Below are 13,704 nucleotides of genomic sequence, written 5' to 3'. Positions count from 1 at the left end.
AGAAACAGTTGATTACAAGTCAGTACCTGCAATTTGTAGTCTTATCCTTGTGAGTTTCCACTTAGTGACTTTTATTTGAAATGACTTCCTATTTCCTCTGTCTCTTGACAGAGGTTGTATCTACACCACTGGCTGCTGCTATCAAGGTTTCTCCTTGTACTTAGTAAAAAATCCTTCCAGGAGGGATTTTTCTGTGGTCAACTGAAATATTTCCTGCTGTGTAACAATTCAAAGAGAAATTTATCAAAGAGAAGTTACAGAACAAGTGGCAGATTCTAATCTGGGAGACAGCAGCAGATATTTATTTCTCTAGTGCCAGTCCCCCCCTCCCCCCCCCGCCTCTAGATTCAGCAACATAGGGACAGGCCGATGGACTATACCACAGCACAGGTCATTCTATGGAAGAGACTAAGGGGACAGCTGGCTATATTCTGGTGAATAGAAAAAGGAGATATTATAGATTATATCTTATTCTGAAGAGTAGGATATTATGGGAGTTTCACAAGAACTTTAATGTATAAAGATCTTTCTATCCCAGAGAATGCATTTGCAGATGTGAAAGTCTGTCTGTGCAAGTTATCTCTGTTTCTTCCTCCAACAACTCAGCCTGAGAAGGGGCATGTGGCCTTGGTGTGTTGATTTAGCTGCATAACATTTCATAGCAAAACAGCTACCATTGTTTTTTTGGTTTTTCTTTTGCTGACTTTCAGTCTTCATAGCTGCAGGCTCAGCAGTTTCCCAAAATGGAGAGAAGTGTGACAAGCAGTTGGGTTTTTCTTTCAATTTTCACTATGAGACATTAAAAGACAAACAGAACCTTTCTTGTAAGAACTGAGAAGTACATGGTCATATGTGGTCATCATGTCCACACCCCTTCACACCTGGGGTTAAGTTGAGAAAGAAGAGAAGAAAGACTGTACTTGAATACCATTTCAGCCTTAGTTCAAGTAGAAAATATAGTTTCAGTGTTTTTCTCCCTCTTCAAAGCCCTTCTCTCTAAATATCACAACACTCTATGTACTAGGTCCATGTGAGGAACATTATCTGGGCTTAACACTGTCACAGATATGATCAGTAAGGGCCACTCTCCAACATTACGATGGTTTTCACTCCCTGCAACTGTTTGTAGAAAATAAGTTGCATAAAAATATAGATATAATAGGCCCTCCTGGTAGTTCAGTGGATTAGGACTCAGCACTGCAAGTGAGCCACAGCCACTTCAGTGTGAGTTTGATCCCCTGTCCCTGAGGTAACCCACATGGCACAGCAGACCTCACCTGATCCGCCCACAGATCCCCTCAGCAGTGTACTTACTTGATCTGCCTGTTCTTCTCCCCACTCTGTCTCTGGTGAATCCTTTTACCACCCCTGTACCTCTGGCCTGTATGCATAAATAAATAAATCTCTAAATATATATAATAAATAGCCATGAAGTATTTCCATGTTCATCAAAGGCTATTTACTAATACTGTAATTGCTGGTCTTGAGTGAACATGCCAGGCTGTGTTCACAAATCCATGGGGATGTGAGAAAAACTGCCAATGGTACAGAACACCAGCCTCAGTTTCCCTGAGATACAGCATTTGAGGAGAAAGAAAGTAGTGTAATTTGTCAACACACTAAGGGCAGCAGGCTCTTGTCTGTAAGACCCTTGCCTGCTCTTTGGCAGAGTGCAGGGTACTTAGACAAAGAGTAAAACAAAAGGGAGATGACAAGAGTCAGCGTGTCCCTAATGCAGGCAGATGAGATTTTGGATGGGCACCCGCTCACCCAAAGATACAGAACATATCTCTTGTGCAGGTTAATACCTGATACATAACTTCCTTAGATGTTTAACTTCTCTACTATCCTCTTAGGGATGGCCTTCCTTTCCCTTACACTGCAAGAAGACAAATTTGTTAAATGCAACAGATAGGAATGCTTCTCCCTTGGGGCAGGAGAGAGACCTGTCCTGTTTCACTGCATCACCAGCAGACTTCTGGAATCTCACACACCAAGGACCTCACCCAGTCATGCCTCTTCCTGCACAGCCACAGACCTTACAACTGACTCACCTCTTCATTGGAGACAGACACGCTGTGTCCAGTGAGCCTTTGCTGCACATGGCTTCCTCTCAGAGCCTTGTTTCTCTACTTGTGAATTAGTTCTTGATGCTAAAAAAACTTGTATTTGTGTGTATTAAAGAGAAAAAACATGGCACATTGTAGAAGAAGGGAAGATGACTCTATTCAAACAATTTTTGTAGTAGGGGAGAGAGGGAACTCCACTTTTAATCCAATAAGGCCAACTAGGACTTTATACCCCAGGACAGTACAGGGCTGTGAAAAGAAATGGCTGTGAGGAAGCTTCACAGGATGACTCAACAGAATTCTTGCTGAAGGCTTGTCAGGGAGGTAAGATACAGAGGCTGGTCAACCAGAAAGGTGGAAGATTTTTGTTAAACTAACTCAACAGGATTCTTGCTCAAACTGGATTCTGTACTGGCAGAGAAAGAGCTGCAGCCAGGGCTTAGTCAAGCAGAGAAGACCCAAGGACCGTTGAGACAACAGCACAGGAGAGTGTTTTGCTGAGTGTCCACATGTTTCTCCTGAAGCTGCTTTAAGGGCTGGTTGTCAAGGGGAGGAGGGAGCTTTGTAGGCAGTCAGCTCTAGCATGTGGGACAGGGGCCTGCCTGTGGATCTAAGTCTATTGACTATCAATGGAGTGGTCCATCTGAATAGACTGAGTGAGCCAGGCATGAGCTGTGTAGCTATAAGGATGAGGGGAAGCTGTCCTGAGCCATTGAGAGGGATACTGAGTACACAGTACAGGAAATAGCTATTTATTCAGAAATTAATGTAACATGTTCCCCTGCCCCCCGTATTAACTAGAGTTCTCATTCCTGGTGTCACCAATTTCCAATCTACTCTGCCCAGCTATGTGAAGCTGACACTTTTTCTCTTAAATATCATACCTAGTTTCTTTGTTAGATCCCTTCTAACTTTCCTAGATGTCTCCAGTCTCTTTGTGGGAGACTGAACAGTACAGATTGGAATTTAGGACACCCTTTACCCTGGAATGTTCCTTGGTATTTTACTGTGATGGTAAAAGGTAGATGGAAGGCAGGTAGAAGAAAGGTGAAACCTGGATTCCTATCCCTGCAGACCCCATGCCAATTTGCTGCAAGGCAGCTGTGTTCCCCCAGGAAGGGCCTGGGGAGTGTTCTTGCGGTAGCCAACATCCCCATTGGCTATAACTGCTCCCTCCCCTGTACCTGGCCCAGCCAGGAAGGCTCCCTGCTGTTCTGCCTCTGGGCGCTGGACTGTTTCTTGCAGGTTTCTTTAAATGCTGCCACTTCCTTACAGAAAAATCCTTTATAAAACCCTCTCCAATTATCCAGGTTGGTTGGGCCATCTGTTTCCTGTGAGACACCTAATGGGTGTCGCTAATCAGTGCTCTGAGCTAAATTCTCAAAATTCTCCCCCTAGTCAGTACAAGCTCTGCTTGGCCTTTCTTTGTATTTCTGCATGCGGTTAGTGTTCTGGGCTCCAGAATCTTCAGAAGGAATCTTGGCTCCCATGTCTCCCTAAGCTTGCCCTCTCTGGAACACACTCACCTTCCTCTTCCACACTCAGGCTTCTTCTTGTTAGAACAACTGTCATCTTTAAAATTTCTGCTGTCCTTTTTGTAAATGGAAAAGATTATGTGAAATACTACTGAGTTTTTAAAAGATTATTTCATTTTTACATAGTAGTAGTGAACAATCAAGTGGGAAGGAGCACAATGGACTGTGATATTGAAAAGGGGGCTTTGGTGGTGCTTATGCTGCAGTAGCAACACCTGAAGTGGGGGTGCTACAGGGCAGGGAGAGAGGGACACCCCTGACCCCCAAACCAGCCTGCTCTAAGTAGGTTCTGCCATCCGCTGCATCAAGACAAAAGATATAAGACTTTAATGAAAAGGAACTTTACTACAGTGAGTATACAATACAGAAGACAAAGAATATAATTTCTAAATCAAACACCTGAAGTTACCCATCCCCTCATGGGCAAGAGTCCACACAAAGGGATTGGCCCAAAGCAAGGCCTGAAAGCTGCCACAAGACTGAAGCACCTTCCTGCCTGGACCCATACAAAAGGGTCAAATGGCCAGACAAGAGGAAAAGATCAAAATTAAAATCAATATAAACACTGCCATAGTCAACTTCTCCATGGGTCTCTCACCCACATCTGCCTTAACCAGTCCAGGGCCAAGAAACAAGCACGGTTTCTTCATCACATGCTTGCTGCTCCATGTGGCTTCCTCAGGTCTCCTTCTGGCTCTCCATCCTGCTTCCTTCTTCAGATTCCTTCTCTTCTCTGCTTAGCTCCACCCTTCCTCTGGGTGGGGCAGAACCTGGAACTTCCCCTCTTCCTGGGACCACCCTTTTACAGGGGGACCTATATTTCTATAAATTGCTAAGAGTGATGTAAACCAATGTTGCCTTAATAAAAATTTTAAAAAAGAAAAATCTAGTCTTCCTTAGAAAACTTATTTAACATAAACTATATTTCTTATAGTTTGTAAAATTTATATAACTGAAATATGTTGATCTAGTTACATATTTAGTGACTTTGAAAATGTTAAAGAGGTAATAACAGCCTAGTTAATGTTAAATTCCCTTAGATTTTATTTATGCTTAGCAATACAGTATTCTTCAATATCCCTTGTGGTAACTTTTCAGATTAATACATAAAACTGCTCTAGAGCAGGATGAGGGAAATCCTGTCATCTGCTGCACCAAGGAAAACATACTCTAGTGTGCAAGACCTTTAATACAACCAGTGTGCAATAAAAGGAAGAGAAGAGGAATAATATAGTTTCAAAATCAAGAACCCAAAGTGCCCAGGTAAATAGTGCTGGCCCACAGACCACTGAGAAAGCAGGCCACTGAGGCCCAAAAGACTACTACAGGTCTAAGGCCCCTTTTGGAGGGGACCCATAAAAAGGGGCAGAATGGGCTGGCCTGGAAAGAGAAGAGCAAAATCAACATCAAGATAAAAGCTGCCTTGTTAACCTCCCCATGGGTCTCTTGCCCACATCTTTTTTAAGGTCTCCTTCCACATCACCGAAGTTCCTACTGATAAAAGCCCAAAGCAGAGACACAAACACGGCTTCTTCACATGTATCTCTGCTCCATGACTCTCCTCCAGGTCCTCTTGATCTCCCTCCTTCCTTCTTCCACTCTTCTCTAACTTCTCCTGGTTCAGCTCCACCTTTCCTTGGGTGGGGCAGGGAACTGGAACTTCCCTTTTCCCTAGGGATTACTCTGATGCAGAACTTTTCCAAATGCTTAAATAATTTGTAGATTTAATGACTTATAAATACAGTAAGTTTTAGGATTCCTAAATATCACAATATCCTTTATAAATGTAAAAAATATCTCTCTTGTCTTTTAAGTTAAAAATAGCAGCGAGATGAATCATTGAATAGCACATTAACATTATTTATTTGTGAATACAGGAATTGGGGTACAGGCCAGAGGTGGAGGATGAGAGGATTCATCAGAGACAGAGTGGGGAGCAGAACATGCCTGAATAGACTGAAACACTAAAAAGGGGAGCAGCGGGTGGGACAGGAGAGGTCTGCAGGGCCATGTGGGTCACCTCCCTGGCCTGGGATAGAGCTCCAACTGCTTAGCTGTGAATAGCTGCATAGTGTTGCACTTTAACCCTTGTGGCACCAGGGAGGGCCCTGGATATCACATTTTAAATGAGAATTACAGATACTCTTGATAAATACTCTTTTGAAAAATACTCCAATATATTAGATTCTTTTAAACATTACCTAATAAAGTGACAAATGTGTAAAGATTACTTTTTTTTTTTTAAGATTTATATTTATTTGTGCATACAGAACTGGGGTACAGGCCAGGGGCTCAGGGGCGGCGAGAGGCTTCACCAGAGACAGAGTGGGGAGCAGAACAGGCAGATCCACGAAGTACACTGCTAAGGGGAGCAGCGGGCGGGTCAGGAGAGGTCTGCCACACCATGTGGTCACCTCCGGGGCAGGCAGGAATCGAACTCATGCGGAAGTGGCTTTAGATTCTCAGTGCTGTGCTTTAACCCGCTGCGCCACCAGGGAGGGCCTGTAAAGATTATTTTTAAGCCGGACACAAACTATACTAATACTATGATCTGGACTTTCTTCATCATTTCTGTATATAAATCAGAGGTTTGGGGAACAAACATAAGAATTCCTTAGACCCTACTTATAGGTCAAATAGTTTTAATTAGATTAAGTTAAATAGCAAAAATAAAGAAAAAATTGTTTAGGAAAAATTTTATCATTTTAAAACGGAAACATATTCATGGTTAAAAAAAGAGAGAGAGAGAGAGAGAGAGAGAGAGAGAAAATTCAACAGGAACTGAAGTCTAAACATTAAAAATGTCTTCCTCTGATCACTGACTTTAGTTTTTTCAGGCTTCTTTCTAAAGATAAACACTTTCTTATGTGACTTTCTAGTGTTGTCTAAGTATAGCCACATATTATTATATATGTATGTGCCACTCTCTCTCAAAAAAAAAAAAAAGAACTGGCAATATAACATTCAGGTTGTTCTGCATCATGGCTGTTGCTCTTAGTATTAAATCTGATTCCATTTTAAGAAAGTTACAGATGCCTGATTTTTTTTTTTGAAAAGTCTGTAGAATGCTCCATGATTTAGAAATATCATAGTTTATTTACTTCACAAAATCCTTACTATTTAACAAAATCCTTAAATATCATAGTTTATTTAACTAACAAAATCCTTACTTACTAATCCAGACAAACACCATATTGAATGGAAGAAAATATTTGACATCATAGGACAAGGGACTAATAGTCAAGATCTACAAAGAACTGATATGACTTGCCAGAAAGGAAAGAAATAACCTAATTGAAAAATGGACAAAGAATTTAAACAGGCACTTCTCTAAAGAAGATATAAAGATGGCTAGTAGCCACATGAAAAATGTTCATCATCACCTAGCAGGAAAAAGCACATCAAAACCACAAGATACCATTTCAGACCTATAGAAATGTCTCAGATCAAAAACCAGAAATTAATGTTGGCAATAATGTCTACACAAAGGAATCCTTGTAGGGAGTTGCAGGGGAGGTAAACAGCTCTACTCCCTATGGAAAACAGTATGCGGGTTTCTCAAAATATTAATGATGAGGTTACCATAATGACTCAGCAAATCCACTCAGAAGTATCTACCCAAAGAATACAAAGGAATTAATTCAGAGGGATATATGTACTCCTGTGGTTATTGAAGTCCTATTTATACTACCCAAATTATGGAAATAATCTAAGTGCTCCAATCCAGATAAGTGGATTGAGAAGATGTAGTATATATATACACAATGGAATACTATTCAGCTATAAACAATAAATTCTTGCCTTTTGATAACAACAGTAATGGAACTGGAAGATATTATGCTAACTGAACTGAATCAATAGGAGAAAGTCAAATAACATATGCTATGACTTATATGTGTAATGTAGAGTAGCAAACAAAGGGCCAGACAGAGCCAGATCAATAAAGCCAAGCCTAGAAAACTAAATGCAAAATTAAGGCTACAAGAGGGTGTGATGGAGAGAGAGGAGAGCACAAAGTGGGAGGGAGCTATGGTGGAGCCTCATGGGTGTTTGATGGTGTGCCAACACGAAAGTAGGTGATGCTAAACCACCGAATCATATACAACTGTTGCAAACCAGTGTTATTTCAATGAAAAGAAAAAGAATTTCGTGGTGAGTGGAATGAGTATGTTGGATTTGAACAAATTTTCTCCTTCCTTCACCCTTCCTCTCTTCCTCCTTCACACTCTTCCCTCCCTACCTGAATTTCTTTCATCTTTTCATTCTTTTCCATCTTTCCTATTGTGTGAGGCTGTCCCACATTGTCCCTCTGAAGTCATCGAGACCATAGTAGAAAACTGATTCACCTCCCAGAGCCAATTCTCAGGTGACTTGCTATAACAGCACAAAGTTGTTAAAGGACACACCTGTCAAAAACAGGATGCAGGTAATTCAACCTCAAGAGGCAGGTTTTGTGTATAAATGCTGGTGGTGGTGCAGCCTGCTAAAAGCCTGCGTTTAAGAGATTGTTCATAAGTTTCTTTTCTGGAGACAAATCAGTGGGGAGGTGAGCAATGGGGCATGCTGCATGCTTGCTTGGTAAGAAATCTTGGCACAAAAGAAAAGTCACCTTCCAAAGACTTTAGCTCTAAATTGCCGAATCAAACAAATTCTAGAAAACTAAAGCGTATATTACTAAAGTGGAAAAAAATCAGATTTTTTTTTTTGCATGTTGATAGAATGAAACTTAATATAGTGGTCTATGAAAATAATTTGATCATTTCTGTGGAGGAAAATGATCACATAGCTTCTTTTTAATTTTTTTTCTCAAAATTCTGAGGAGCATTTATATTTTCAAAATCATCATTTCAAAACTTTTGTCTCTTTTCATATTCTGTTATCTTTCTCCTTTAAGAACTAGCTTTGAACTGAAAGGTAATGCAATTCTTGCTTTTGTCCAGAATTGCCAGTATTTCTTTTTACTTCCTGGCAAAATAATGGACAGTTTGCTTTGCTTTTGTTTGGGATGCTGTCATTAATTTGGTCATTTGTTAAAATGATTACTGATAAAAAAGAAAAATAATGTCATAACAACATGATCTTATGATAAACATGAGATGTCATAGAGGAATTGACTTTATTTTATTAAAATATTACTGGATCTTTTTTTGGAGAAGAATTTTCAAAGGAAATGAATATTCTGTTAAGTTTTTCAGTAAGAAACAAAAACCCTGCCTCTGTTTCATTTTATGACACCTTTCTTTTCTTATTAACAAAGTAATAACCCAGAACACATATTTGATTTCCTGATTGTTAATGTTTGGGCAAGAATTTAAAGTAAGGGTTTCACTGAGCAGTTAGTTCATATAAAATCTTTAGTAGAAATGCACATTTGCTATATGCTTGTATCGTAATCTGGTACTTAAATGTTTAAATCCCTAATATGTGTAACCATGCACTAATTAATACTACTAATTTTTAGCAACCGTTTTACACCATTTACAAATAATTATTAAACAATGAAATTCCTTTTACAATTAGAAAATTAATTTCTGCTATTAGATTTTCAAAAAGTGAAATATAAAGCTTCAAATATTGTACCATAATAGTTGAAGAGTGTGCTATCTTGGCTTAAGTTTACAAAATATATAAATATGTAGTTTCAAATACATCAGTGTTTGGAGGGTAATTGTTAGCTAGTGTTAAAGAAAGTAATTTTTCATTAGTTTTTTTAAATTCATCAGAGTAAAGAAAATAAAGTAGAATCAATTGAATTTATTAAAGAAATTCATTAGATTATTAAAATATCATTATATGCAGTGTCTTAGAATTTAAGAATCAAAGTGAGAAGTAATCAAATAACTTGTGCTGTGTTCCAAAACAGTCTACAATGTATATAGGAGCTGAAGGATACTTGCTTTTAATACATTTTACTTTCCTGTTTTGGTTTCTCAAGTTCAACTCAGTTGCATAATAGTTGATTGAATTGTTTAACTCAAAAATATCTAAGGAAAAATGCTAATCTGAGAAATTAAATTTCTAATATCCAGAGAAAATAAAATATGCCATAATATGAAATTTCAAATGATATATATTAGAAAAAAAAAGTTGAACTAGAGTATCAAATACTGTAAATATTATTTTAAAAGGTGCTTGTACTCTCATTAATCTCTTTTACAAGTAAATCTGGTGAGAACATGTTTGTGGCTTCCGTTTCCCAATGGACCAGTGAGTGTTAATCTATTCTCAGGCCAAAGTCCACTTCTCCAACCTGCCCTTAGAGCTAACGAACGCTTGTCATTGGTCATCAGTTACATATTCAGACTTGGAAATGGAAAAACAAATTACACACTTGTCATATGCTGTGTGAGTCATTCCCATTATTATCACATTTTTAAGGGCAACCACATAAATTATATGAAATGACAGCTTAAAGAATGAACAACTCTGTATGTCCAATTTGTAATCAATATGATCAAAATCTGTGGACAAGACAAACTCCCTCTGCATTTGTATATGTGAATTCAGCTACCAAGTGACAAGAAAGAAACTATGAGATCTACAGAATCTATACTTGGAAGTATTTCCACCTCCTTTTTGAGATTATTTATTTATAACCTTATAGACCTTAGCATATTTTCAGTTTACTAATATGTTGCTCCAAATTCTAAAAACTATGTTCACCATGGAAAGAAAAATGTCTTCTCACTTGAATTGTAAGCAGTAAGTGGCATGTGAAAATGCATTTACATATAATCAAAAACTATAAAACAACGCAGTCTTCAGATTGGAGTTATTCTTTAAACATAATAGTTTCATAGCACAAGCAAATTGATTAATTTAAATAGTCAGGGAAATTCTTGGTTTGCATATGGATTTGGAAACTTGTGGAAGGACTGTAGGTTAGTGCAATCCAAATACACGTTTACTCGGGAAACTTAGATGTTGTTAACTGGGTTACTTAGATGTTGGGTGACTGAATATTCATTCTGTTGTCTTTAGTCTTTTCCTGGTTAATGGACGGGCCTTAAACTAACTGATAGCTCCTGGGAGCTGCTGAGAAACACAGACTCTCAGCTTTGTTCAGCATCTGAGCAGCAGGGAATTCCAACTGGGATGGGAAATTCAGGCTGCCTGGCCTCCCTGTAAAGCCCCCTGCCAATGACTTTTATTTTTCCTCTTATTTCACAGAAAGAACACAGTACTTTTGATACACTTTCATAGTGCACACAGGCACAGACAATGAATTCTCCTGATCTTTGGAGCCCCCCAGAAGTACAATATTGTTTTGCTTTGGTTAACACTTCGTGCCCTAGAAACGTGAGATCAGTGCTGAGTGTGTGTGCCATGTACACCATCATGGTGGGGGCCATAGTGATGACCATGCTGGGCAACATGGTCGTGATCATTTCCATCGCCCACTTTAAACAGCTCCACTCCCCCACCAACTACCTCATCCTTTCCATGGCCACCACCGACTTTCTATTGAGCTGTGTAGTCATGCCCTTCAGTATGATCAGGTCCATCGAGTCCTGCTGGTACTTTGGAGACCTCTTCTGCAAAATCCACAGCTGCTGTGACATCATGCTCTGCACCACCTCCATCTTCCACCTCTGCTTCATCTCAGTGGACCGCTACTACGCCGTGTGTGACCCTTTGCATTATGTCACCAAGATCACCATCCCCACCATAGAGGTCTTCCTGTTCATCAGTTGGTCTGTACCCATCATTTTTGCCTTTGGCCTGGTATTCTCAGAATTAAACTTAATTGGTGCAGAAGATTTTGTGGCAGCTATTGACTGCACAGGTTTGTGTGTGTTGATATTCAACAAGCTCTGGGGGGTGCTGGCTTCCCTGATAGCCTTCTTTCTCCCCGGGACTGTAATGGTGGGGATTTACATACACATTTTCACAGTGGCCAGGAAGCATGCAAAGCAAATCAGCACAGGTTCTAAGGTCAAACAAGTTGGGTCAGAAAGCAAAATGAAGGCTTCCTCCAAAAAAGAAAGCAAAGCCACCAAGACTTTAAGTATAGTCATGGGGGTGTTTGTGATATGCTGGTTGCCCTTTTTTGTCTTGACCATCACAGACCCTTTCATCAATTTTACAACTCCTGAAGATTTGTACAATACCTTCCTTTGGCTGGGTTACTTCAACTCCACTTTTAATCCCATTATATATGGCATGTTTTATCCTTGGTTCCGCAAGGCATTGAGATTGATTGTCACAGGGATGATCTTTCGCCCTGACTCTTCCACACTAAGCTTGCTTCCTACACATGCTTAGGCAGTTGTCTCTGTCCTCTAGGATTCTTTCCTGGCAGGGAATTTATGTGATTTCTTTCAAAGGCAAGGGCATTGGTTGACTAGATAAGGAGATTCTTCAGGTTGTCTGAGACATCTACAAAGGAACAATAGATCTACCTTCTGAGTACCTGGAAGCTATCAAAGCGGTCAATTTCTGTAGTTCTGTGGTTCTGAGGAAGGATATCAAATCAAAAGAAATTCTCTCTCTCACTCTCTGTCAAGGTTTTGCTGATTTCTAAATTCAAAATTAAAAGTTTATTTTACTCCTTTTGCTTAGATTAAATAGGGATCTTCTCCTTTTATTCTTGTAAGCATCAGGAGATACACTTGGTCTTTACACTCATTGATAGCTATGTATGAGTGAGTTTATCTCAATTTTCCTTCATGTTACTGTAATACCTAGGGAACTGGGAGAAATCTTGAGAACTCTGGAAGCTGGAATTATGGAGCATGCAAATGACATGGAAGGGGAGAAGATAGCTAGGAGTTGTAGTTCCTCCCAATTTTATTGGTTTTGATTTAAACTTCATTTCAGAAAGAACTCATGTGACGTTTGCAGTACCAAAATAAAATAAAACTATCTTATTCAGTGGAAATATCTTATTCAATAGAAGTATATTCTTTCTCTCAATATGTACTTTTGATCTGAGGGTAAACTTTATGAGGAGACCTATAGGCACTGTGTGACTGTGGGATGTGCTTACTAAGATACATCATGATAAACTTTGTCCACAAACCAAAGTTCTTTCTTTTGCCCAAAGTTCTAGAATAATATTTCTTGCCTTATGAATGTCTCTTCTCTGTGTCCTTTTTTGCTTTTCTCTTCCTTCTTTTATACCTTACACTTACTTTACCAAATTATATCTTTACAAACTTCTTTTCATTTTTCAGCTCATCTTCCTGTCTTTCCAATTCTTAATCAAGGCCTGTTTTTACACACTGGGGACATTTGGGACTTTCTGAAGACATTTTCAGTCATTACAGCATGACACATATCTCTTGATAGCTAGAGAGTTGAGAGTTGAGGGACTCTGTTCAAGGTCCTACAAGAGTAAATACCCACAACACTGAATAATCTGGCTAAAACTTTCAACAATGCAATAATTGAGAATAACTGATCTAATCTTATCTAACCTGAAAGTTTGAATGATTTCTCTCAAATATATTTCTTTTCTTTCCAATCAACCCTCCCCATCACCCTATCAACTCTCTCTCTCTCTCAAACACACACACACACACACACCAATTTGAGTCCCTCATTGCTTTCTTACTTTCTTGGATGCTCCACTAAGATCTCAAACTCATCTTCCTTCTATGTTTTGTGTCCACCCCACTGTTCATATCTGTCTCTTCTGACTTGTGCTTTATACCACACTTGGGGTACATAGGTGTTTTGGTTCTTCACCTAGAAGAAAAGATTCTTATGTCTTTCCATTAATGATATCAGTATTCCATAGTACCCGAAATGGTGCCTTTTCATAAAAATCTCTGATCACATTCAATGGATAATTAAAACATAGAAAATGAGGAAAATGAGAGAAAATTACTCAAATTCACAGACATAAATTATTATAAAACAAAGGATATTAACCAAATGAGGGCTCCTGCCCTTGGGAGGGAAGTTGGAGGACAGAGGCTATTTGTAAAAAAGGTGGATGGAGTATAATTACTGTTCTCATGGACTTTGGTCATGTGTGCATAATTTTGCATTGGAGCACTTGGATAGAGGGCAACAAAAAACACATAAATGGAAAACCACAGAAATCCTTATAAAAATTTATTTAAATATACATAGGTGTGTTCAAAATTAGGAGG

The 13,704-nt window shown here is 39.1% G+C and overlaps 1 protein-coding gene across 1 annotated transcript; it reads left to right on the top strand.

Annotated features, from left to right (window-relative positions):
• Positions 1-10,825: 10,825 nt before the first annotated feature.
• Positions 10,826-11,869, top strand: LOC101626528 (trace amine-associated receptor 4). The gene has a single exon (XM_004673857.1). The coding sequence runs from the start codon at positions 10,826-10,828 to the stop codon at positions 11,867-11,869; it is 1,044 nt and encodes a 347-aa protein (XP_004673914.1).
• Positions 11,870-13,704: the final 1,835 nt, after the last annotated feature.

Source organism: Condylura cristata, unplaced genomic scaffold (genome assembly GCF_000260355.1).
Source record: "Condylura cristata isolate star-nosed mole 26May11 unplaced genomic scaffold, ConCri1.0 scaffold00001, whole genome shotgun sequence".
NCBI lineage: Eukaryota > Metazoa > Chordata > Mammalia > Eulipotyphla > Talpidae > Condylura > Condylura cristata.
The sequence above is the reverse complement of the archived record's forward strand: the minus strand, read 5'-3'. Positions and strand labels throughout refer to the sequence as shown.